General features: G+C 50.7%; 10 protein-coding genes across 10 annotated transcripts; 5 read left to right on the forward strand and 5 right to left on the reverse strand.

The window, feature by feature from the left end:
- Nucleotides 1-975: 975 nt before the first annotated feature.
- QC764_407150 (uncharacterized protein) lies at nt 976-4891 on the reverse strand. The gene is given in 5 exon segments (XM_062947005.1): nt 976-1620; nt 1679-2025; nt 2097-2205; nt 2264-3783; nt 3796-4891. The coding sequence occupies 4 exon segments, from the start codon at nt 2408-2410 to the stop codon at nt 1123-1125; spliced, it is 1101 nt and encodes a 366-aa protein (XP_062800697.1). The 5' UTR covers nt 2411-3783; nt 3796-4891; the 3' UTR covers nt 976-1122.
- Nucleotides 3817-4725, forward strand: QC764_407145 (uncharacterized protein; the record flags this gene model as incomplete). Its single annotated transcript, XM_062947004.1, has 1 exon — nt 3817-4725. The coding sequence occupies one exon, from the start codon at nt 3817-3819 to the stop codon at nt 4723-4725; it is 909 nt and encodes a 302-aa protein (XP_062800698.1).
- Nucleotides 4892-6150: 1259 nt separating the features above from the next.
- On the reverse strand, nt 6151-8242 carry QC764_407140 (uncharacterized protein). The gene is made up of 4 exons (XM_062947003.1): nt 7998-8242; nt 7465-7944; nt 6976-7412; nt 6151-6925 (listed from the first exon to the last, which is right to left on the reverse strand). The coding sequence occupies exons 1-4, from the start codon at nt 8089-8091 to the stop codon at nt 6410-6412; spliced, it is 1527 nt and encodes a 508-aa protein (XP_062800699.1). The 5' UTR covers nt 8092-8242; the 3' UTR covers nt 6151-6409.
- A 976-nt stretch (nt 8243-9218) lies between these two features.
- On the forward strand, nt 9219-11744 carry MRPL6 (54S ribosomal protein L6 mitochondrial). The gene is made up of 3 exons (XM_062947002.1): nt 9219-9629; nt 9726-9839; nt 9908-11744. Exons 1-3 carry the CDS (start codon nt 9353-9355, stop codon nt 10273-10275), a joined length of 759 nt encoding a protein of 252 aa, XP_062800700.1. The 5' UTR covers nt 9219-9352; the 3' UTR covers nt 10276-11744.
- Nucleotides 10440-11666, reverse strand: MET22 (3'(2'),5'-bisphosphate nucleotidase; the record flags this gene model as incomplete). Its single annotated transcript, XM_062947001.1, has 1 exon — nt 10440-11666. The coding sequence occupies one exon, from the start codon at nt 11664-11666 to the stop codon at nt 10440-10442; it is 1227 nt and encodes a 408-aa protein (XP_062800701.1).
- A 110-nt stretch (nt 11745-11854) lies between the features above and the next one.
- Nucleotides 11855-12082, forward strand: QC764_407110 (uncharacterized protein; the record flags this gene model as incomplete). Its single annotated transcript, XM_062947000.1, has 1 exon — nt 11855-12082. The coding sequence occupies one exon, from the start codon at nt 11855-11857 to the stop codon at nt 12080-12082; it is 228 nt and encodes a 75-aa protein (XP_062800702.1).
- A 2132-nt stretch (nt 12083-14214) lies between these two features.
- Nucleotides 14215-14823, reverse strand: QC764_0068660 (uncharacterized protein; the record flags this gene model as incomplete). The annotated part of the gene is made up of 1 exon (XM_062940611.1): nt 14215-14823. One exon carries the CDS (start codon nt 14821-14823, stop codon nt 14215-14217), a length of 609 nt encoding a protein of 202 aa, XP_062800703.1.
- Nucleotides 14824-15840: 1017 nt separating this feature from the next.
- QC764_0068670 (uncharacterized protein) lies at nt 15841-16407 on the forward strand (the record flags this gene model as incomplete). Its single annotated transcript, XM_062940612.1, has 1 exon — nt 15841-16407. The coding sequence occupies one exon, from the start codon at nt 15841-15843 to the stop codon at nt 16405-16407; it is 567 nt and encodes a 188-aa protein (XP_062800704.1).
- Nucleotides 16408-17166: 759 nt separating this feature from the next.
- Nucleotides 17167-18401, reverse strand: QC764_0068680 (uncharacterized protein; the record flags this gene model as incomplete). Its single annotated transcript, XM_062940613.1, has 2 exons — nt 17167-18058; nt 18385-18401. 2 exons carry the CDS (start codon nt 18399-18401, stop codon nt 17320-17322), a joined length of 756 nt encoding a protein of 251 aa, XP_062800705.1. The 3' UTR covers nt 17167-17319.
- A 1235-nt stretch (nt 18402-19636) lies between these two features.
- QC764_0068690 (uncharacterized protein) lies at nt 19637-20818 on the forward strand (the record flags this gene model as incomplete). Its single annotated transcript, XM_062940614.1, has 1 exon — nt 19637-20818. One exon carries the CDS (start codon nt 19637-19639, stop codon nt 20816-20818), a length of 1182 nt encoding a protein of 393 aa, XP_062800706.1.
- Nucleotides 20819-22903: the final 2085 nt, after the last annotated feature.

The following is a 22903-nucleotide window of genomic DNA, read 5'->3' on the forward strand; positions in this document are numbered from 1 at the left end:
GAAGCCAACATAACCTTCCAGTTGTCTTAAATAGCTGCCTTAACCTCAGCCTACAGCTTTCGGAGCAGCATGTGGTTGGGATTTAGCTCACTTGTACACCACATCATCAAACGGCCGATGTTAGGTCGGCATTCAAGGTTTTATGATTTAAAATACAGACAAGAACACCAAGCTCCAGTTCATGTGCAGATATCGAATTTTAAAATCTATAACGCCAGATCAACTATGAAATATCTCACACTACACTAAGCTTATTTTTTTCGGTCTCTTCACAGTGGACAGGCGGTTTCCTGTGGTTTTTTTTTTTTTTCATAAATTATCTCACACTGCATTGCAGATGACTCGGGAATCAATGTTCATCATGGATCGATATCGTCATTGTATTGTCTCATCACCTCTTGCCCTGGATATTCCATAAATGGTCCAATTACTTTCTGAATTGCCCGTGGTATAGCTCAGTACCAATATCTATGTACTTCGGCATGAGATATTTGATGATAGTCATGCCCATAAATTGAATAGTTTTGTAAAGAGGCTGACATTGTCATCACCAGACCTCTCCTTCACTGTCATCTCATTTCCATGTAAACTGGACTGTCTCCAACCGATATCTCCAAAGCTGGTCTCTCATGAGCTGACCTCTCTTCAACTGTTCTCTTTTAAACTGACCTCTCTCACACTGCCCTCCTCCCAACCTCACCCATTACCCTCACATAATGTCACACCATGTGACACCACGTGTTGCACTGAATCAGGTTCTATGACCGAATATTGAATATATGGGTCTGTCCATGACCAGTCTTATCCCTGGAATGCTTGTGACTACGCCACCTAACTAGGTGGCCAGGTCAGCACTGAGATGGTCAAGCGAGCATTAGATGAATTCAGGCTGTCTTCAAGGCTCACGGTCTCAGCTTCAAACATGCACCCGTGACAAACAGCACTAAAGAGAGCCAGTTAAATCAAAGTGAAAGAATCCTCTTCCATATTTGACTTGATATACACTTGATATACACTTGACTTTTCCATATCCAATCCTTAAACCTCCAATATACCCAGCGTTTCTACCTAGCGTATATACCACGACAAATCCAATCAGGCCCCATATCCCAGGCAGCCTGCCTAATCATACCAAATAGCATTCATCCCAAACCCCGGCTCCGGAATCCTCACCCTCGCCACCCTATGCAAATACTCATCCTGCCACCTGTACATCTCCAACCACCCCTCCTGATCATCCGTGATGGCAACCCACTCATCGCTAAAATCACACGGGCTCACCGCGTTGGAATGACCGCCGCTCGTCGGCGTGGGGTTCAGCGCAAGCTGCTTCTCAATCGAGCCGCAGTCCCTCAGCTTGAACGCAGACCAGTACCCCTGAAGGTCAAACTTGTTTGCCCGAGACGACGCAAACATGTACTTGCCGGAAAAGGTCAGCGCGACGACGTCGGCGCGGTAGAGGCCCTTGCCGGTTTCCTTGTCCTTTTGGGGGATTCCGGGGGGGATCAAGGGGAAGGAGTGGTGGGTGTAGACGGGGAGGTGGGTGGCGGGGTCAATGACGTATTCGCAGAGGCGGTTGCCGGCTTCCATGAGGGCGTAGAGGTAGTTGCCTGAGGGGTGCTTTTCACAGTTTCTGTTAGTTTACCTGTTGGGACAGGGAGGAAAGGGGCTGACATACCATAGCTACCCATCTAGGGTGGTCACCAGCGTCAGGGGCATCGACGCTGCCGACAAGCTCGACCTCTCCCGAGGGGAGCTTGCGGTGAGTCCACAGCTTGTTGGCGGTCAAGTCGGCCGAGTACAGGTAGGTCTCGGTTGGGTCAAAGACCATGCCGTGGATGCCGGTGTTTTCTTGGTAGGGGTAGTTCTGGACATTGTCCTTGAGGGCACCCGTGTCGGAGACATTGAAGACGTTACCGTAGCCGGCGTGCTTGTAGAAGGGATTGCAGTAGACGTTGTAAGGGGGCTGCTTGGCGGCCAGGAGGAAGATGGCGCGGGTGTTGGTGTCTGCGTCGTTGGCGCGGGCTGGGATAGAGGGTGTCTGTTAGTGATGGGTTCAGGATGATTTTGAGGATGTCGAACAAGAAAATACGCACGATCACCACCCATGGGGTGGGACGCCTCGTGGACTATCTCGGTCGGGCTCTTGACGGCGAAGCTGGACCATTTCTTCATGGCAGCGCCGTAGAGGTTCTTCTTGGCATGCTGTTTTTCATGGTGAGCAATTGGTGTAATTGGAGCTGAGCTTATCGGTCAATCGTACGTCAAAGGTCATCCACGAGATGGGCTCATCGTGAGGAATCTCGGTGCGCTTGATGAGCTTCAGAGTCAAAGCCTCATCGTCAAACTCAACGGTGAAGATGGCCCCTGGAGGGGTCCAGGTGCCGCACATCAAGTGGTGGAGGGGCATGGCTGAAAATGACGTCGGCTACAGATGCCGGGACTTTTTTTTTCTGAGCAAAATGGGAGCTTGGGGAGAAACAAACAGCTCGAGAGTGAAACCTCGACGACGAAAAAAAAGTTTCAAACCGACAATGCACTGTTCAATCGTACGATGACGGAATAGTTCGCTCAGGCCGGAATGAAACTCAAGCAACTACGGAAAACTAGGCTCATTTTGCGCATCTGGCTTAAAATGTTTTGACCATCAACTTTTTCCCAGCTCCTCGATTGCTTGCCGGCCCCTCCCACGAGCAAATGGTGTGCAGGACAATTGTTTTACCCCTCGTTGCCCTCAAGCTCGGGATTTAGCGATGTGGGGGGGTGCCAAAACGGCAGGGGTCGGATGCCGCTACCGGGAGATGGATGGACTGGGGGACGGCTGGACGTTTGGCCCACACAGCGCCGGGTTTTCAGTTTTGATTCCAGCCAGTGGACGACAGCCGATGGCTGAAGATTGTACTGCGCTCTCACCGCAGAATGCAGTTGGAAATGTGAGGTCAATGTGTGAGGTTGAACTAAGCACAGACAGACGGCACGCGCCGTGATGGGACTGAGATACGAAGACCCTGATCCGAAACAAGCTTGTTTCCCCAACTTGTACCCCCAAAACCCCCAGATTTCGGGAGCACGATACATCTTGTCAGCCGGAGCACTCGGATGAAGGCTCATCCTGGCCTCTTTCGACGCTTTCGAGACCACATGCGCCCCAGCTCGCAGCTGCGCTTCCCCATAGCTCACGCCATGTCTTTGTCGAGCTTTGTCTTCGTCAAAGGGTCTCGGGCTGGACAACGGAGCGCGATTCAGTGTCGGTTCCATGTCGGTTCCATGTCGCCCCAGACCGGCCCCCAGAAAGCCGCGATGCCAAGCTCTCGGCCGTCAGTTTGACTGGCAAGCCGTTGCCATGGGCCGGGATGCTCTGGGGTTTGGTGGGCGGACCGGGGGTGGGTTCGGTGGGTTTTGAGTGGGCGTTCCTGGGCCCCTGGCCCTGCCGTGGCGCTTGTCGGATCTTCGTGGGAGAAAGCGACTGCGGGACAACCTTAGTCCTCCTTCACCCCACTCCCGAATTGGGGGAACTTGGAGATGCTGAAGCTGCCGCGACGGCTGTCCGATCAGGAGCGGCGGGGAAAATGACACCACAAGGGGCTTCACATCCTATCACATTGCCTGGATATGCAATATGGCAAAGGATGCTTGACATAGAGGCGAGATTTCCCAGATCATTTGTATATTAACCTCATCCCGTCTCTCCCTCTCTGCCACTTCCTCTTCCCCATCCTCATCCTCATCACATCCACACATCTCATCCCCAGATCTTCATCTAATTCACCAACCACAACCAACCAATCAACCAACCAACCAACCACAACCTTCACAATGGCCTCCGACAAGCCCGCTCACCGTTTCGACCCCAACTTCACCAAGAATGTCATTGAGGGCATGGGTCCCGCCACTACCCCCCGCAACCGCGAGGTTCTCGGTGCTCTGATCCGCCACATCCACGACTTTGCTCGTGAGGTCGAGCTCACCGTCGACGAGTGGATGGAGGGTGTCAAGTTCGTCAACGCCCTTGGCGAGATCTACTACACCTCCAACAAGACCCGCAACGAGACCCACCGCATCTGCGACGTTCTCGGCCTCGAGTCCCTCGTCGATGAGATCGCCCACAAGATCATCTCCGAGGGCGAGCTCGACCCTACCTCCTCCTCCATTCTCGGCCCCTTCTGGTCCCCCAACGCTCCCTTCCGTGAGCTCGGTGGTGAGATCTTCCAGGACGGCGTTCCCCCCAACGGCCGCGTCACCAAGATGCACGGTGTGATCCGCGACATCATTACCGGCCAGCCCATCCCCGGCGCCGTCTTCGACATCTGGCAAGCCTCCGCCAACGGCAAGTACGACTTCCAGGACCCCGAGAACCAGACCCCCAACAACCTCCGTGGCAAGTTCCGCGCCAACGAGAAGGGCGAGTACTGGTTCTACTGCCTCCACCCCACCGCCTACTCCCTCCCCCGCGACGGCCCCTCGTGGCAGCTCCTCTCCCTCATGGACCGCCACCCCATGCGCCCCGCCCACATCCACATCATGGTCACCCACCCCGACTACCAGGGCTGCACCACCCAGCTCTACCCCAACGACGACCCCTGGGTCAAGTCCGACACCGTCTTCGCCGTCAAGGACGACCTCGTTGTCGACTTCCAGCCCATCAAGGAGAAGGACCCCAAGGCCGTCCTCGAGCTCGAGTACAACGTCAACCTTGCTCCCAAGGGCTACAAGGGCAAGATCTAAATGGTCGATGCCTCGTTTGGTACTGATGAGATGATTATAAGATGAGATGAGAAACACTTTCAACCTGTACATAGTTTTTTTCTTTATGTTTTTCACCACACACACATGTCACATCGTATATTTATACCCTGTATCTTGAGCCTTGCCGGCCAGCTGGTTGAGGCGAGCGGCATAAAAAGGGAGGACATGCATTCGGTTATCGTTATGGTTTGGTAGCCTTTTTTTTTCTTCCTCTTTCGGTTAAAATGAAAAGAAATGAAACAAACAAACTGTGCCTTTCTTGCTGCTGTGAATCAAGTGAATGGTGTGAATGCCTTGCTGATGCGACTATGATATCTTGACACAAAACTTCTTTGACATTTAGGTTTGACCATCAAGCCAACCCTTGAGACAGGGAGTGCTCAACCATCAATGCAACCTGATCACTTACACAGAGTTGAATCGATCACTCAGGGGACCCAAAGTTGAGCTGACCCACTTGCAAATAGTTGAGCTGACCACTTACAAGATGTTGACCCGACCGCTCACAAGGCGATAGACGACATGACCATGTCACAGTCAAATATTGACACAACCAAAAGGAACCTTTGACACACCATCTGCGACCATTGCCTTTAGCGAAAAGTTGTGATGATGCACCTCATGGCATGTCGAATCGACCGCTCAGGGATGATGAGCTGAGCTGACCACTTGCAAAGAGTCGAGCTGACCATTCAGGGGGGATGAAGTTGACTTGGCCACTTACAAGATATCACCACTCAGCAACAAAACCCCATACACAACATCAGACGTCAAATCAAGCTATCATCTATCCATGACCCCCAGTGCAAACCTCCGACCTCAACCTCACCTCCTTCCCCATGCCCGCGACCACTCCCCGGCAGTAAAATCCTGCCATGACACACAATGACAATTCGGGAATGTCAAAGTTGACCTGACCACCCCCCAAAACCTGACCTCACCGGCCCCCTACTACCAACAGCCATCATGTAAGAGTCCGAGACCGGGAGGCGCAATACAATATCCGTGATAATCCTGTTGACCTTCTCAAATACTCTCCTGACCATGTTACTTACCAAATGGGAGCTTTGAGAGTCACCTGGTCGATCCCTTCCAACTGACCCGACCACTCCACTCAACATTACCTGACCACCCCCTGGCTGTTAACACAACCACAGTCATATGTCAACATGATCAGCAAAAGCTTCCATTTGTGATACTCCAAAATGGACATCAATGGTGGGAATGATCATTGTCAGGATCGAGTCTGTATGTGCACATGCCGAGTTGGGGGGAACATCTCGACATAAGTGTGTCAAGAGTTGACCCGACTACTTCAAGGAAGTTAAAGCTGAACTGAACATTCAGGCGTTTTGAAGCTGACCCGACCACTTTGATGACAGGAACTCACCCAAAATATTCTCACCCGGAAGGAGGCTGCACATAACCATTCCATATAACTCTGTATTAATGATCCATCTCCATTCATCATCATGATCGTCTTTCCTCATATCTACGTGAAAAGAAACGGACGTGTCCCATATCCCGGCTTATATCATCAAAGCCCCCAGTCATTGTGTCCCATATCCTCCTTCCTTCGTCAAAATCATCATCCCACTGCGCCAGCGATGAGACCCAAAAATAAAAATAAAGATCATGAAACGAATCATGTGCATCATGTACATTAGAGTGAGGATGCCTCCGTTGCTGTGTCTGTGAGGTTTGTCAAATCCGTGGAATCCGTGTTGTTGGCGTCGAACTTTGATGCCAACTCTGACGGCATGACATAATCCCCGAAGGCATCAACAGTGATAGAGAACTGCGTTGTCAAATCGCCATATGAGGACACCAAAAAGCCGATGGCCTCACCAAAAGCCAACAGCCCAAAGTTTCGGAGCATCGAAGGTGGCATTCCGTATGATCCCAGTACCAGCGAGGCCGAGGGACAGACAAGAAACGGCCACCAGCTTTTTGTCGTTGCGGTCTTGAACATTGATTCGTTAACGGTCAAGGCGGCAGCGGCGGTTTCTTCGAGGGCATCCAAGATTTCGTTCGTAATGTTTTTTGCTTGCTTGAGCATGGATGTATGGTCCTCAACCTCGTCGGACAGCTTCTCGGTGGCGGCAAGGATGCGATCAACTCCTTGTTCAAGGGCATCCTGACGCTGGGCCAATGCAGCGGCTTGTTGATTTTGGAATTGCTATTAAAGTTAGCGATCCAGTCAACGTAGCACAATGGGAGGTCCCTCACAATTTGCTGGCTCAGTGAGGCGGATGAGGCCATCGCAGTTGAGACGATGTCTATCAAGGCACCCATGCCGTCATTGACCCTTTTGGTCTGTTGGAGCGAGGTCTCATGAGCATGGGCCGCTCGGGAGCTACCATCGAGAACATTTGCGAAGAGAAGACCCAGTAGCTTCTGAAGACCTTCCGCATTCTCGAGATTGTCCTGCATAGATTCGGTGGCCTTTCGCATCGCAAAGTCGAGATCACCCGAGAGGTAACTCTCAAGCCTCGACAGGCCTTCTCCTAACTCATCTACCTTGGGCACGAGTCGGTCAAGATTCTCCATAGATTGCCGGGCACGGTTATCGAGGTCGTCCATCCGTTTCTGCAGCTCGGCTTCGACGCCGTCGGTAAGTTTGGCAATGACCTGGGTAAGACGCTGGTACAGCAAGATGTTTTGGTCTGCCAGAGGTTAGCTGCCAAAACTCTCCAAACTTGCTCCATATCTTCTTACCCTTCTCATTATCCGCCCTTGCCGCCTCGCAGAACCTCAATGCTTTATGACGATAGCTCACCCACGTGCTCCAAGCTGCATCCGAAGCTGCCAGCGCCGACAAACACAGTCCAATCTCCGAAGGCGTGACATGAAGCTGAGGTTCGCTCCGCATCGCAATTTGGGTCAAGGATGGCTCACGAAACTTGGCGCATTCGTTTGGTATCTTGAAGCTGCCCCTCTCTAGATCGCAAATCGCCAAGCTAGCCGCGTAAGAATCGACGAAATCTCGCAGTTGCCGGCCACTGTCAGTCAGCATTGTAGCTTCATTCTTCCCATCCACCAATTCGCAGTTGTTGACGAGTAGGCGGGCTGCCACGCGATGGCATAGCGGTTCCGATTCCATCTCTTGGAGCTCGTTCAGCGCCCTCGTGTAAATGTCTGAGTGTCTCGAGTCTTGCTGCAAAAGCGCAGAGCGGCGTTCATTTGTATCAACTGCTGCTGTATCACTGTTGGCCCTCCGTATGGAGGCGAGTCTCCAAAAGTAAACTTACGAGCACTCGGCCTTCTCTCGGCCCTCCATCCAAATCCATCGACCCACGGTAAGAGCACCATAAGTACGACCAGACCGGTCTTCATTTTTAGCATGGTATCGAAAGCGTTGAGGGATGCGCGAAAGAATATCGGTTGTCAAATTGACGGAACGTGAGAAATGGCGCAGAGACTGTTACCTGCTGCGGGCTTGACGGGAGAAAGAAAAGAGGATGGTCATCAAGTGTTGGAGGTTATGGGTGAAATTCTGAATGTTAGGAGTGAAGAGTGGAAGGTGCGAGGGAGGCTGGAAATAATTTCAGACAACCTCCTTCCTGCTCCAGTGGCAATGATGTAATGGTTGTAATTAAGTAATTATAGATAATTCAGATAAGCGGAAAGGTCCCGATTTTCCTGAGAGCAAGTACAATTCCATTGTCTCGTGAGTCAAGAGCAGAGGCTGCTTGGATGGTCTGTCTATGGCAGTCTTACCCGCATTATCAGCAAGATTCTAGGGTATTCTCCAAAGAATAGGGCCGTTTGCCTCACTGGTAGCCAGCTGGGTAAGAATATCAGATTGAAATCCTCTTTGTCCTCAAACCATGAAAATATATGCTCTTGTGGAAGGGCCCATGATGGGAAACATGCCTTGCGAACATGCTCCGTACTTTCTGGTCAACCCGCCTCCAGTATTATTCAAGATACCTAACATATATCATGTCAAATGATATTATGACGGGGCCACAGGCAGTGCTCTTGTTGTTTCTCCTGTATGCGGATGCCCATGGCGTTCCAGAGGGGGCTACATCCTCCAACATGCCATTATCTGATAGCAAGCGACTATCCCAGACATATCATTATTCTTATCTCCCTTCAATTGAGAACATCCCCCAAAGGACCCGATAATTTCCCCGGTGCAGCATTTGTAAGGGTTGGAGTGCCAGCACGCGATGTGAGTCCTCATCCGAGACGGGGTGAAAAGAACGCCAAGTTGACACCAAAACAATGAAGTCAAGCCGGGTTTAAAGTTATCATGACCATATGACATTGGGAGAGTTCCAACGAGAAGAAACATCAACAATTTACTCGTTCTTCCATAAAAGGCTTACACTTTTGATGCCCCTGAGGTTGACCTGTCGTTGGCTTGCTGACTCATCAACCGTACCTGCCAGCCGCCCCACCACACCTCTCCAAAGCTCCCGCGGTCCGTGCTCCAATCTTTTTATCAAAAGCGATTTCCACCTCCCAGCGCCGGCAGCCAGCCCACTCCCCGACGCCGCCCCCAGCTTCCGAGCTCCGCGACACTTTGCGCGCGCATTCACTCCTTCCATCCCTCCTCCCCCTGAACCCCCACGGCGAGGTCTCCCAATCGCCCAAGATGCTCGCCTCCAACACCACCAGACGAGCACTCGCCTCGTGCTCCTCCTCCTCGACAGCCACCGCAGTCCTCCCCAGCTTCCTCGTACCAGCCCTCCAGACCAGTGCGCCCCGACGAACATTCTCGGCCACAGCGAACCGGCCGTCAAAGTTGGGGAGGAATCCAATCTCTATCCCTCCCGGAGTAGAGCTTCAAGTGGGGGATCTGTTCGTCAAGAAGGATGTGACCACCTACCTGCAAACCAAGAAGAGGAAGGTGGTCGTGAAGGGGCCATTGGGTGAGATTTACCTGGAAAAAGAATGATTGAGAGAAATTGGGATTTGCAAAGTGGGAGGAGAGGGGCTGACATGTCAATCTGTGGGGGAATCAACAGGCCAACTGGAGCTCGACATCCCCTCCTTCGTCAAACTCGACCACGACGCCGAGGGCAGGAAAGCAGTCTTGACCGTGGAAGACAAGGAGCAAAAGAAGCAAATGGAGATGTGGGGTATGCTTTCCCCCCATTACCCATTCAAAAGGGAAAAGAAACGCTGACTTGGGACGAAAAATCCACAGGTACTACCTGGTCCTACCTCAACAACTACATCATGGGCGTATCAGAAGGCCACACTGCTGTCCTCCGCCTCGTCGGTATCGGTTACAGAGCCACAGTCGAGCCCCGCCCCGCCCTCGAAGAGTACCCCGGCCAGCAGTTCGTCTGCCTCAAGCTCGGTTTCTCCCACCCCGTCGAGATGGGCCTCCCCCTCGGCATGAAGGCCAGTGCGCCCCAACCAACCCGCGTCCTCCTCGAGGGTATCGACAAGGAGCAAATCATGTCCTTTGCCGCCAAAATCAGGAGGTGGAGAGTGCCGGAGCCGTACAAGGGGAAGGGCATTTTCATTAATGATGAAACGATCAAGCTCAAGGCAAAGAAGATCAAATAAATGATGCGCCATCAGGAGAAGAAAAGGGGCATCTGTGTACATCTAGCAGTAGTATTCACCATTGGATTCTTGGTGAGTTGTATGACCGTGTGGCCTGTATCTGTGCCATAAGAACTTGTACATTTACTTCAGACGGTTTTTTCTGCTTTTTCCCTTGCCATGCTTTATTTTACACCCAGGACCTCCTGAACGACGCTCAGGACTTGGCTGTGAACAGCCTTTGGCGCAGCAATGACACCGCTGTTGGTGGCCAACGTCCTCCCCACGCCAAAATTCAGACGGTTACCCTTGATATCGGTTACCTGGCCGCCAGCTTCCCTCACAATCAAATCACCAGCAGCGTGATCCCAGATCTTCTCCTGGTATGTCTTAGAAGTCGGCAAACGCAGGTAGATATCTCCCGCGCCTCTGGCAATAGACCCGTACTTGGCCTGCGAGTCCATTCTCACACTCTGCTTGGTAATCCCCAGCTTCTGCGCAATCTGCGCCGACTCGCTCTGATTCGAGTGCCCCGCCTCGACGCTCTCGCAAAAGCTTGCGTTGGACATGTCGGTAAGAGGCTTCATAGAGATGCTCCTCCCCTCAGCCAGGGCACCGGCCTTGAGAGGTCTGCTCGTTGCGCCCTGTCCAATAACCGCAGAAAAAAGCACACCCCTCCCTTCGTCGTCGGTAGCATTAGCCCCGATATCGGCCGTCAAAGGTGCCGCATCGTCAACCGGCAAGTTAGGACACCCAATCGCTCCCACTTTGACATCCCCGTCCTCTAGCAGGGCAAGGCAAACGGCGTATTGCCCCCCTCTCAAAAAACCCTTGGTGCCATCAATTGGATCAATAGTCCAGACCCTCCCGACTTTTCCACCTTTGCTGTTTCCTTGGTCGATGATATCAAGCATTGCATCCGCATCCTTGATCCCGCCTCCCAAAAGCCCCTCAGCAGCGACGTCATCCAAGCTGGTAGTGCGGACAAGCTCCCAGATTTGATCGCGGAGGGGAGGGTTGGCGCGGAGCTCGGTGGCCTCTTCCTCGGCGACGATTTCGTCGTGGGGGAAGTTGTGCTTGAGGGCGGAGATGATCAGGGCTTGGGCGCCGAAGTCGCCGATGGTGACGGGGGAGGCGTCGTCTTTGGAGACGGTTCCTTTGGAGGTCTCGTGGAAGACGCGTTTGGTGAGGATGGAGGCGCGTTGGACGGCTAGCTGGGCGATTTCGAGCTCGCGGGAGTAGAGGGACGTCATTTTGGCGAGCTTTGGGGTGGTGGATTGGGAGCGGAGGTGGGAGAGGATGAGGGTGAGGCGGGGGGTTATGGAGGGGATGAAGGCCGCCAGGATGAGGATTAGGAGAGAGGTGAGTAACAAGGGAGGAAGACGGAATTTATGAGAGGGATCACGAGGCATTAAACAGGGTGAAGGCTCAGAGAAGTTTGCCCACGCTCTTGGTGATCGCGTTAGGTAAGATGGGTGGGTGGTGGGAGCTTGGAGGTGAGCACGCTTTCAGTGGGTAGGTTGCCCCGCATTATGTTGATATTGACGTCGTTCCTGAGCTGCTACCCCACACTTTGGCTGCAAAGTTGGGATCTAAACCTATGAGAGAGCCTGAAATAAGTGAAGCTAATGAGTTTCAAGGGGATTGGGATTTTGGACCCTTTTCTTATCCTGAAATTTTCGACCGCAGACATCCCAGTGTCTTTTGGCAGGAGCTCCCCGATGACGGAAGACCCTTGACCCACTCAACTTCCGAGGGCCCAAGCTCCTCAGCCAGCTCTCTTTCAACCTCATCGCATGACCGGAAGGAGAAGGGGGTTACATTCTGACGCTCTTTTGGGCGCCTATATCGACTCAATCACTTTGGAAAATGTATGTATCAGCTTCAAGGGCAGGCATGTGTCTTTCTGAGGTTTCTCATGTGCTAGGCCAGTGTCATCTAAACCCTGACCCTGATTTCTACTCACCCCCTTTTTACCCCTATTTCGCCCCCGTTGTTTTCCTTTTATCTTTAAAAATCATCTCCCTATTTCCCACCATCGCTACTCCCAATCCTCGAGATTGCTTCTGGTACCTCCATCTCACAACACCCCAAATCCACATCTATCTCGACATACCCTCCATCAAATCCATCTCAACCCTCGGGGCAGACCGTCCATCGATTTCCTGCGGTGGCAGACTTATTGACCTGCTGCCCATCTCTGTTGTGTCATCATGCTGTATCTCTATCTCTTCAATCCTTTTGTGTTGCTGGGAGTTCCTCTGAGACTTTCTATGCGGACGATGCCGCCGTCGGTAGAAATAGATAGCCAGAGCGATAAGAACAAGAAAGAAGAGCGAAGAGAGGATTCCGCCTACGACCAGTGTTGGGCTTGGAGGAGGTGAAGCTGGAGGAGGGTCGTTGCTGGGCGAGGGAGGTTGAGTGGACGTCGTTATCTCAGTGCTGGTGAGCGAGGCAGATGGAGCGTTGCTGGTTCCCGGTAATGTGGGACTGGAGGTTTTTGAAGGCGTTTGGGAGTCAACATCTGTTGTCGATTATGTGGTGGGCTTTGTTTCGGTCTCTGGCAGTGACAATCATGACGACGTTATAGACGTTTGGGTTTTATTTGGAGAAGTAGAAGCTCTATCTGTGGACGAAGACGTTCGCGTTGGCTGAGGAATGAAAGTGATTGTGCCAGCCTTCGACTCTGTAGTAGCTGGGAGGTTTTCTTTCCGTGTAGATGTATCAGGCGCTAGAGGAGAGTTGGATGCCGGTGGGGTTCCGTTGCAGTAGGCCAGGTACCTCCCGAACACCGCGTCCAGCTGTTCATTGGCTCTCTGGTTGTCGTCGGGGACACATTCTTTACAGTCGGAATATGTGGTTCGGAATGCTTACCCAGTCTCACAGAGTTCTGGGGACTCGGCCACCCTCAGTGTTTCGATGCGGGCGTTTTCTGCTTTCCTGTCAGCACACTGGAAGCGATCAAGATGGAATTACCATACCACAGCCTGGGTAGCATATATCTGGGACACTGGCTAGATTTTGCCTCTTTATGTTTGATAGAACCATTTTGACGTGCAGCTCTCTACAGACATGAGAGGAAAAAGGAGACCTTATCTTAACGTATTCAGAGGCTGAACAGCGGTCATAATTGCTGAGATCAAGGTTTAGGTAGGCCTATGATCCGAAAGAGGTGCCTGAGCCGAAATATGCGTAGATATCGTGGGCTGACTGCTGTGGGTGGGGAGGTCGGCGCAAACCTGGCCCGTTGACCAAGCGATGGGGGCCATACTGACAAAAGCAATTCTGCCCCTGAAACCTCGCAAGTGATCTTAATCTTTGCTGTAGACTAATTTCAGAATTTTCGAAGGCTTCCATTTATGTTTGCATACTCGCACTGACCCAAACGAAGTGCTTGGATTACAGATATGTAGCTATGCTTCTGTCCTACTGGTCGAACGTAATGTACGCAGATCTTTGTCAGATTGTAATCAGAAGCCGGAACACAGAAAGGAAGAAGTCAGTCAAAAAAATACGCGAGTTAGTTCAGTGTGTGGTATTTAAAATTCAAGTTGTATACCTAAGATAGGGGATTTGTTTTGATAGGTTTGGAGCCGCACCTAGATAAGTAGGTAGTAAACAAAGCGCCAGTACAAACCCTGCTATATGACCTGAAAACATGGATGTTGGTAAACTTTCGAGTCAGGAACATCTATCTGTGCAGTGAAGACACTACCTTATATAGTACCGTATAATCTTGCTGTATACAGCTAATTATTGAAGTATCTAGTGCTCCAAAGGAGCAGTGAAAAAACAAACTCATGATATCTCCATTTACAATAGCCACTGACACATAGCCAGCTATAAATAACTATACAACCAACGTATCCCGCCTCCTTGCTCCTAATCATCTAACTTGTAGAAGCAATGCTGAAGGCTGCCATAAAACTCAGATATGAACTTGCAGAGTAAAAGCGTACCTTAGTCGAACCATTGCGGACACACTATTTCTTTCCCTGTTGCTTCGTCAAAGTGAACAAAGCGCTCCCTTTCGAGATCCCATGTCCAGAAAACATCTTCTAACTGATCTTCCTGTGGGATGAGGTTCTCCGTGGTTGAAATTTCAACCTCTGGTTGCATAGACTCTTGTGTATCTTGGCTGCTGCTGAGTTGCAGGACCGTGACTGATTTCTCCTTCATGGTTTCACCGGGAATTGTTGACTTCTCAGTGTTCTGAAGAAACAAGGTGACAATGTCCTGGATCTTTGGAACCGTGCTTGAGGAGAGGTCTGTGACCAGAGACATGGAGCCATCGAGCTGTTTGCCGGTGACAAAAAAGCGACTGGCTGGAATCAAAGACCAGAAGTCTTCAGATAGTCTAAAGACAAAGTTCATCCGCTCGATAAACCCAGAGGTGAGGTCAATGCAGAGAGTGGTAAAAGGAGAATAAGCCTCTCTATGATCCAAGATCTTGGAATCTTTCATGATGCTATAGTGCTCCTGCTCGGGTGACTGCGCTAGTAGAAATATTTGGAAAACCACTGATTGACAGCATAGGTCATAGTTTGTGGTGTGAGAGCTGGTAAACATGGTGACAGAAAGTAGGGGTATTCGAGGGATCAGGTGTTCGGAAAATAGGTCGTTCAGAAAACAAGTCTTTCAGAGCCCGAAAATGGAGCTTTCGTGTTGACAGCAGAGAAGGTAGTGTCTGGGTGCTGTTTGGGGTTGGTGCCGTGTGAGGACAATTCGTGCTTGCAGAGTGGGGGATTGGTGACCGATAGGTACCTATTTTATAGTGAATTACCAGCCAGACTGTTGCTACTGTTATGAGAAAGAGTAGCCTTGATTGAGGTAAGCCCACCTCACCACGTCGACAAGATTGAGAGCCTGCCGTCGACACAGCCAAGGGCGACAGGAATCCAAGGCAAGACAAGGCACCCGACACCTCTGCGATTGACCGCGCCCCACGATCCAACACACAGATATCGAATATCTATTATAGGAAGCACAGTTTGGCTAGGAGAGAACACAAGAAAACTACAAGATGCGATCAGGCTCGTCAGAACAAATCACATTAGTCAGTGAGACCCGTGGAGGTTGTTGAGAGAAAGAAATTTGGAGCCTCTTGGAGCAGGCGGATGACAGGTGGGCTTGTAACCCCCCTGTAAATGGCATTTCGGTGTGCTCCACGGCAAAGCCACTGGCAGCGGCACTGACGAAACACACACATTTACACCACCTTGGTCCCATGTTGGAATTGTAAATCAAGGCACCTACCTACCTTATGTATCAAACGACATTTCTTTTGCAACTACCTATGGTAATGTAAGGCTTTCTTCATGTTTATGTCAGTTCGGTAAGTCAGTATTGCAGAGAGTGCCAAAAGGCCGCCTGGAAACCAACTTTCTGGCTTTGGAAAATCCGTACCACAAGCTGGTCATACATTGAAGTATTCAGGACACAAGTTATAAAGTATACATGACTACGGATCCCTAATTTAAAGGATTTACCACTGCCCCTTTCTCAAGAGATTCCTTTTGCACTGCTTATCCCAATTTGATTATCTCAAATTAAGCCTAACATAAATTTCGCATACCTTACATCATCATGTCTTCAATGGTTGCCACAAAACTTCAAGTCAAAATCGTCTCCAACCTTGGATCAGAGCACGTCGACGCTTACATCGACAGCAAAACTGAAGCATCCTTTCTCAGAGCCAGCATCGCAGGCCAGTTGAGCACGCTCATCTGGCCCATCCCGCAGGCGCGACAACGCAGTGTCATGTTGTCAGGGGTCGGCTTGATCGAGCCGAAGAAATGGGTTGAGATTACTATCGACATACCGGAGCTTGGTGTATTTGGAGAAGTCGTGAATGTCCAGCTAGCGGAGTGGGACACCTCTTTGCCAATTATGTTCCTTGGTCAACGCCTTATGGGCAAACTCACCGCTCAAACTTGGCCTGTCATGGCCAAAGCCAATGACAGCAGTGTTCCTACGGCGCCCGGAATTGGCATTACCAGTCAAGTTATTCAGTCGCATCATCTACCATCGCACATTCTCGTTGGTAAGATCACCACAATATCGCCGCCCGAACAAAGTTGCTCCTCTGAGGCTGGTACCAATGCATCTGTCAAAGACTACCCAACTCTGAAAACCCCAGCAAAAGCTACATAAAACACAACAAAAGAAAAAAGAAAGAAAAAGACTTACATTTCTACGACATTCTGGCTTGTTAATAGGCGTTCTTCTTTTGTGTTCTTATTTATATGTCTCTCAGATTATAGGCCTTTTTTCGACTTTGGCAGAGTTGGGATCTTGGAAGAGAATGGACGGAAAAAGAGGCACAGAGGGACAAATTCTAACATTCCACATTGAATACGTGGATAGCTTGGGAAGCTGATGCAGGGGACTTCCATCACTGTTTTGATGTTTATATGTGTACCTTAAATATGCCGATACCAACACACATGGTTTGTAATCCAGGGTACCTAGTTACTTTGATCTCATCCCTTGCTTTAGCATTGGATGCCTAAGCAAGAAGGTGACCAAGTAACATCTGGATAATGTGGGAATAATACCCCAAGAAGTTTAAAATAGTACATGGCTGTTTCACACTGAAGCTAACACATTTATTCGTGCGGTCTAGAGCTAGGTACCTTATCTAGGTACTTGCCATGTGAGTCCCTCCTTTAAGAGGTCTGTGCGAATGATGTGACACAATGTGTGAATATTGTGTCACTTAGGATAACCTACAGATACCATACATCTTGGTTGGTGCAGAATGGCAGCATGCTGTCATGGGGCTGTGTCACCGTTGCCTAGTCAACGGGTTGGAGCATAGCCCCTTTCTCAACCCCTGAATCCGTTGAAGGCGACAACATTGCCAAACTTACAAAGCTCTTCACTTCTAGTTACCATCGGCGAGAATACAGCGGCAGGTTATAATTACTGTCGTTGATGTTGATATAAATGCGACCGTATCATTCTGAGACTGAAGGAAGTTTGTGTAGTGTATCTATACTAGGTATTAAGGCGAGGCGTAATCATGTATCTGAAGCCAACCCATCTCCGAGCTCACCGTAACCCCTAATCGAACCACTGGGGGCAAACAATCTCTCGACCAGTGCTTTCATCAGTGTGAATAAAACGCTCCCGAGACTCGTTCCATTTCCAGAAGCCGTCATCTGTCTCGGAGCAATCGCAGTCTGAGGAATTCCCCGAGTTCAAGGTCGAGGTGTCATATGTGCCTCTGTATTCCATGTCGCAGCCTTCAAGCCTAGGCTCATCAACAACAGAGGTCTCCGAGAGCTTCTGAGGTAATCGATCGTGATTACTGGTGTCTTCTCCTCGGACCCTGGAATCTTCACAAGCGGCTGAGAGCCTGGACGGAAGATTAACTTCGACAGGGCCAAGTTCCGAAAGGAATTGTTTCTCGTCAGGCTTGACCATATCAGAGGTCCAAACACAAGAACCTCTTCCAAAAGCTGCTACCTTACGGGTGGTCGGCATTGAGTCGGTGCAGTGTTGAGCGAAGGAAGTCTTGTTCCTCAAAATATCAATAGGCTGAACTCTGGGACTGAAAAGAATCTCTGGACTGGAGGCCCGAGATGAGTTTGTGTCGTCACCACGATTGGACCAAAAAGACTCGGTGGCAATTGTAGAAGAACTGCTGCAGGGGGGCATCGGGAAACTGCGTAGCAGTCGGGGCCATGATCTCTTTGGGTCTGAGCTAGACTTGACAATATCATCTGAAGGCGGCGTACCCTGCGACCGATGGCTATGTAGTGCCGTCACTTCGTGTTGGGACATTGCAGTTCCTGACAGCCTAGGTGCAGTAACTGTTAGTCTCAGTACCAACACATATGAGGATTACTGTCCAGAGGTAAAATAGGAGTGTTGGTGAGGTAGCAACTTGAAAAAGGTGGGAATGGATAAGAGGTGCTGTTCTCGGAAGAAATAGTCCTGGGACTTGCAAAAGAGAACTGGTAGCTTACCTGAACTGTGAAACGTAGGTATGTGTTCGATACTCTAGAAGGTTTGAGATGGATGGGGTTCTGCCGAGCTGTTCCCCTAGGCATTCTCAGGGCAAGCATTAGTTTAAATAGCTAGGTAAAGTATAGATTGGAGAAAAGCACTTTTTCCAACACTGACCACGCAACTGGAAGCATCATTGATGAATAAGGAAAACTGTCATATCGGTTCGGTGAGAAAAAAACTCGAGACGAGAACGACTGTCAGGTATGCTTGAGCTCGGGAAAAGCTACGTCGCCCAATCGAACGACCAGGTCCCCCTCCTTCAGGACATCGTGATTTTGCCAATCTCATAAGTCCCCAAAAAATTTTGTTCTAAAAGATTATCCATGATCTCTTCGAGTTAGCTCGCAGCAAGGCTTTCTCTTCTTTCGGCGTACTGATCAAGACGTAATGGGTGCCAATGGCTGGGTGGGGCTAAGTATGCCTGTTCTGAGCTCCTCCACTTGCCATTTCCATCTACCAAGGGTGGCAATTGTAAAACTGCAAAATGTTGGCAGGATGATCAGGCTCTCCAACTCCCAATATTCGCACTTAACTTAAATGTATTTGGTGCGGTTCTCCGGTGAAAGATTGAGCTTTGATAGATGCTCCTCGAGTTGTATATGTCGGGTTTCGTGTGGTGAAATGGCCTCTTTTCCTAGGCAAATGACAATGCTCGTGACTTGGAAAGACAGGTACTTGGTTACCTACCTAAACCATAGGAGTTAGGGGAATAACCGAACATCCATGCTGATATAGACCAATATCATTAGTGTCGATGTTGAAGACAACCATCTCCTACACTCTAGTGATGATGATGCCCAATGTCCCCAGTTAACTGCAAAAATAAAACTAAAGAAAGACTTCTACGGACCTTAACCATTATTGCTCTAGATACCCCATCAAGATCAAACCAGAAAGGTAGAGAATGACGAGGGAGCTATCTGGGTACATTGAGGTTTGGAAAGTTAATGTCAATTCGGCCCCTGTCCTGGAAATCCTGTGATTACACCATGAAGCATGAGACGGAATCCGTATGCATTAGCACCCACCAGCCGGTTCTTTTCCATTTAAACTCCTGTCGCCATGCGAGCAGTCGCCAGACTATGCCTCAGTACTTATGAGGCCTCTTTCCATTATCTATCGGTTCTCTCATGCTAACCGTCGAGATATTCCTGGCGGTCAAGCCGAGTCTTAATTGATCGGCTGTTCATATAAGCTCGGTTTCCCCCGAGTTTGCAACCTTCTATTCAACCACCCCCAACCCACTCGCATCACCCACCATCCCGTTACCCCACGGCACCTCCTCGGGTAGCAACGCCTCTCTGCACTTGGTGCCCAAGCCAGGCCGTTTCAATTGCCCAGCATACGCCACAAACTCAACGCTGACATGACACCATCCCACCAGCTAGGCTGTTGGCAACCTGAACCTGACGGAGAGGAAGAGAGGGAGGATGTTCAAATGGTCGATGGGAACAACCTTGGCTCGAATTATGGGGGCGCACTCAACTATAAAGGGGGTCTCTACAGTGGGTTTCCAGCTGCTCCGAACAGCCAAGGGAATCAGGGAAACACCGGCTATGGCGGACGGCAGCAATTCGACACCTTCATCACGACACCTGCTGCACCAGGCCTTTCACACCCATCGCCAATGGTTCTTGGCGGTCGCTGTCCCGTCTACCCAGATCTCCATGTCAGTGGTATCACACTTGCCCTCCGCGACCACAGCCACAGCCACCCTCATGGTAGTCAGCGGATCTTGCAGTCTCAATTCAGCGCTGAGATTCCATCCCCATTCGAGACAAACCAGCAAAGTGGCCAGCCTATCTCACACCAGCCACATGAGTTCCATGCCGCCACCATCATCAGCGGTGACAAGAGACACCACATCACAGCATGTGCAAGCCGTCCGGGTCTCTGCTACATGAGCGCCGCTATGGCTCGATCCCTTCAACTTGGATTTTTTCCAATTCCATCAAAGATGCAAAAGCCAATGTTCACTCTGATTGGACTCGTGACGCCGACTCATTATTGTTCTTTCCGTTGCGATATCGAGGGTTTGCGTGTCGAGGGCCGGGAATTGCATGTGTCGCTCGTCGAATCAGATGATCCCAAACTCTTCGCATACCTGCATCTCAGCGCGAAGTTTCTCGACAGTCTGCGCGTGCAGTCGCCCTGCGAACCAGGCCGATTGCATGCGGTTCATCACCATCACAGGCGCCGTCGAAGCGAGTTAGCCGCCTCTCCCAGCTATGCAGGTTTCCCGGCTGGTGTCCCCCGCCCCATGGTGTTCCAGGCCGCAGCACCACAAGCGCAAGCAACTGTCGACCTGAGGAGCATGCATTTGCCTGTTCCCAACTTTCCGCTCGGAGGGGGTTCGTTAGGCTTCGCCGGCACCCCTACCACAGTCAGCTCTGGCTTGTTCTCGACAAACATCGCCGGTCCAACTCCTGGTACCAGCTTTGGTGCGTCGGATCTATTTGACCTTGAAGGGACTTCTTCCGCTTCGGTCGACGCTCACTATGAGCGCTCTTCTGGTATCTCGTGCTGTGATGAGGAAGCAAACATGTAAGTTGTGGGACAGGGTGGATGGGCAAGAAGGGGCGCGTTACTTGGGATTTCTTTTGATGAGATGACTGTAATGAAATTTCATGAAATTTTCTTGTGTTATTCAAGCACCCAGATTGTTACCATGCGCCTCACGTTTCCGCAGACAAGGCCACAAAGAACGGTTGAACCTGCGTTTGAGCCATAGTTTTGCTGTCGCTTTTCCGATACGTTCTCCGAGCGGAGGTCAATAAGATAGAACTTAGCTAGGTATTTTAGTTTTGTAAATGTGACTTCTCTTGTTTTTCACCGTTCTACCACGCATCTTGTGCCTCCAAACTTGACAACCTCGGAACCCCACCAACCGAGAATCAGCGAACGTATGGGTGAGAACTGCTGCCCAAAGTTGTAAGGTGCCACTAACATTGCTGTTGGCGTACCCATCTCAAGGGGTCCATGAGGGAGGGGGGGGCGCGGGGGCAAAGCAGCGCCCTCCAAGGCCTGGCCAAGGGCGCCACAGGGTAACGAGCAACTCGAACGTCATCTACGCGCCTAGCGGAGTGTTCCTATTTGGCGGGGTGCTTCTTGCTCCAACGTTAGCCATCACCATCTCACAAGAATTGCCAAGCCAGCATCATTTGCGGCAGTTATCACCAGCGGGTGGGTATCTATATCGAAGGGCTGCCACGGGGCGTTCCTTCTCTGCCTCTGGATCGCCCATGGTAGGCAGACGAAACTCGAGAGACTGAGTTTAGACGACGAGAATCCACAAAGTCAGATTAACTCTGCACCACCCTTCGGCATTGGGTCGGGTACTTATGACGTCTGTCTCACAACAGCAAGCGCCTTCCCGGCCGAGGTCAGCTCCCGAGCTAAGGTAGGTAGCTCGAAAAAAAAATGGAGAGATGCCACTTGACCTAGGTCCAACTGTGGCAGTGGCAGTCGGATGGGTTGATGCGGTGTTGTGGAGAGCCAACTTCCTTGCCGTCCGCAGCTGTGACAGTGCCCGGCCGAGCCTTCCCTCATTTGACCTGCCACCATCCCCGTTCTCGCACCTCTCCACACTCCCGTCACTCTGCGCTTCAACCCTTCCTTTGACCTTCCGACCCCCGGCCCACACGAGGTCTACAAGTCTGCCAGGCCTTCCAATTTCGTTGATGGCACAAACAATACCACGCAGTGTACTGAGTAGCTTCGTTCTGCTCTGCCTTCCCCCATCTGAGGGGGACCTTGGGAAGTCAGACCTTCCCGACGGATGGGTGCCACTCATGCCATGAGTACCTCGCGTCAGCACCTGACCTGTTCTTGCCTTCCGCACCAAACTCGCGCGAAACCTTGTGCTCGTGCTGTCCCGTAGCCTGGAACTTGCACGATGGGCACTGCTGTCAGAGGCGGGTCCTTCCATCTCCTCCAACCGGTCTCGACCACCCCCTTCCATATGAGTGTGCAAGGAAGAGGTTGGCTCCACTCTCCGCCGAGTATAACCCCCCCCTGGATTGCAATTTATTTCCATTTGCATCTCAATCGTCAACAAGTTGCCGAATAAGGTATGCATGTCTCAAACGCGCGTGTTGTCTCACGAGTGACAAAGCAGACACAGGTTGCGACCGCAGTAAAACATGATGAGGCATGGTATTATAACGTCGGGGTGGCACAGAAGCAACCGGTGCCTGACCAGAGAGTTTGTTGACAAAGAGTGCGGAGACTGGGTTCGAGTCCCAAGAATAATGATAACTTACCTATTCTACTTCCGATGACAGCGGTCAGGACAGACGATTACTCCGTTCACATGACATCAAGATATGAGCTGTCAGATGGTCCAAGAGAACATGTCATTGTGTACACAGGAGCTATATCATTCTCGCCCTTATAAATCGCGGAGGAAAAATTGCTTTGACCTTCTGAAGCAAGAAGATTACTAGCGCTCCAACCAAGGTGGTGTAGCAAACTGGATTTATGGGAGCAGAAGAATACCTAACCACCGATTTTGAATATACCTTCAGGCATGCTACATGTTGTTCCACGGTCGGAATAATTCGAATCTGTATGGCAAACAGTAACATGGATTTCCCCGATCAATAGCTTTCAATAACGGAAAATAAGAAGGCTT

Source organism: Podospora pseudoanserina, chromosome 4, assembly GCF_035222485.1.
Source record: "Podospora pseudoanserina strain CBS 124.78 chromosome 4, whole genome shotgun sequence".
NCBI classification, from domain to species: Eukaryota; Fungi; Ascomycota; class Sordariomycetes; order Sordariales; family Podosporaceae; genus Podospora; species Podospora pseudoanserina.

What these genes read in the sequence shown, in the direction of transcription:
- QC764_407150 (XM_062947005.1), bottom strand. Translation starts at nt 2,410, where the DNA reads ATGCCCCTCCACCACTTGATGTGCGGCACCTGGACCCCTCCAGGGGCC. An exon ending in TCTCGTGGATGACCTTTGAC is followed by an intron (nt 2,206 to 2,263) that starts GTACGATTGACC and finishes CATGAAAAACAG; the next exon opens with CATGCCAAGAAGAACCTCTA. An exon ending in ACCCTAGATGGGTAGCTATG is followed by an intron (nt 1,621 to 1,678) that starts GTATGTCAGCCC and finishes AACTGTGAAAAG; the next exon opens with CACCCCTCAGGCAACTACCT.
- MRPL6 (XM_062947002.1), top strand. Translation starts at nt 9,353, where the DNA reads ATGCTCGCCTCCAACACCACCAGACGAGCACTCGCCTCGTGCTCCTCC. An exon ending in GGTCGTGAAGGGGCCATTGG is followed by an intron (nt 9,630 to 9,725) that starts GTGAGATTTACC and finishes GGGAATCAACAG; the next exon opens with GCCAACTGGAGCTCGACATC. An exon ending in GAAGCAAATGGAGATGTGGG is followed by an intron (nt 9,840 to 9,907) that starts GTATGCTTTCCC and finishes AAAAATCCACAG; the next exon opens with GTACTACCTGGTCCTACCTC.
- QC764_407140 (XM_062947003.1), bottom strand. Translation starts at nt 8,091, where the DNA reads ATGCTAAAAATGAAGACCGGTCTGGTCGTACTTATGGTGCTCTTACCG. An exon ending in CGAGAGAAGGCCGAGTGCTC is followed by an intron (nt 7,945 to 7,997) that starts GTAAGTTTACTT and finishes ACAGTGATACAG; the next exon opens with CAGCAGTTGATACAAATGAA. An exon ending in CCTCACTGAGCCAGCAAATT is followed by an intron (nt 6,926 to 6,975) that starts GTGAGGGACCTC and finishes TAACTTTAATAG; the next exon opens with CAATTCCAAAATCAACAAGC.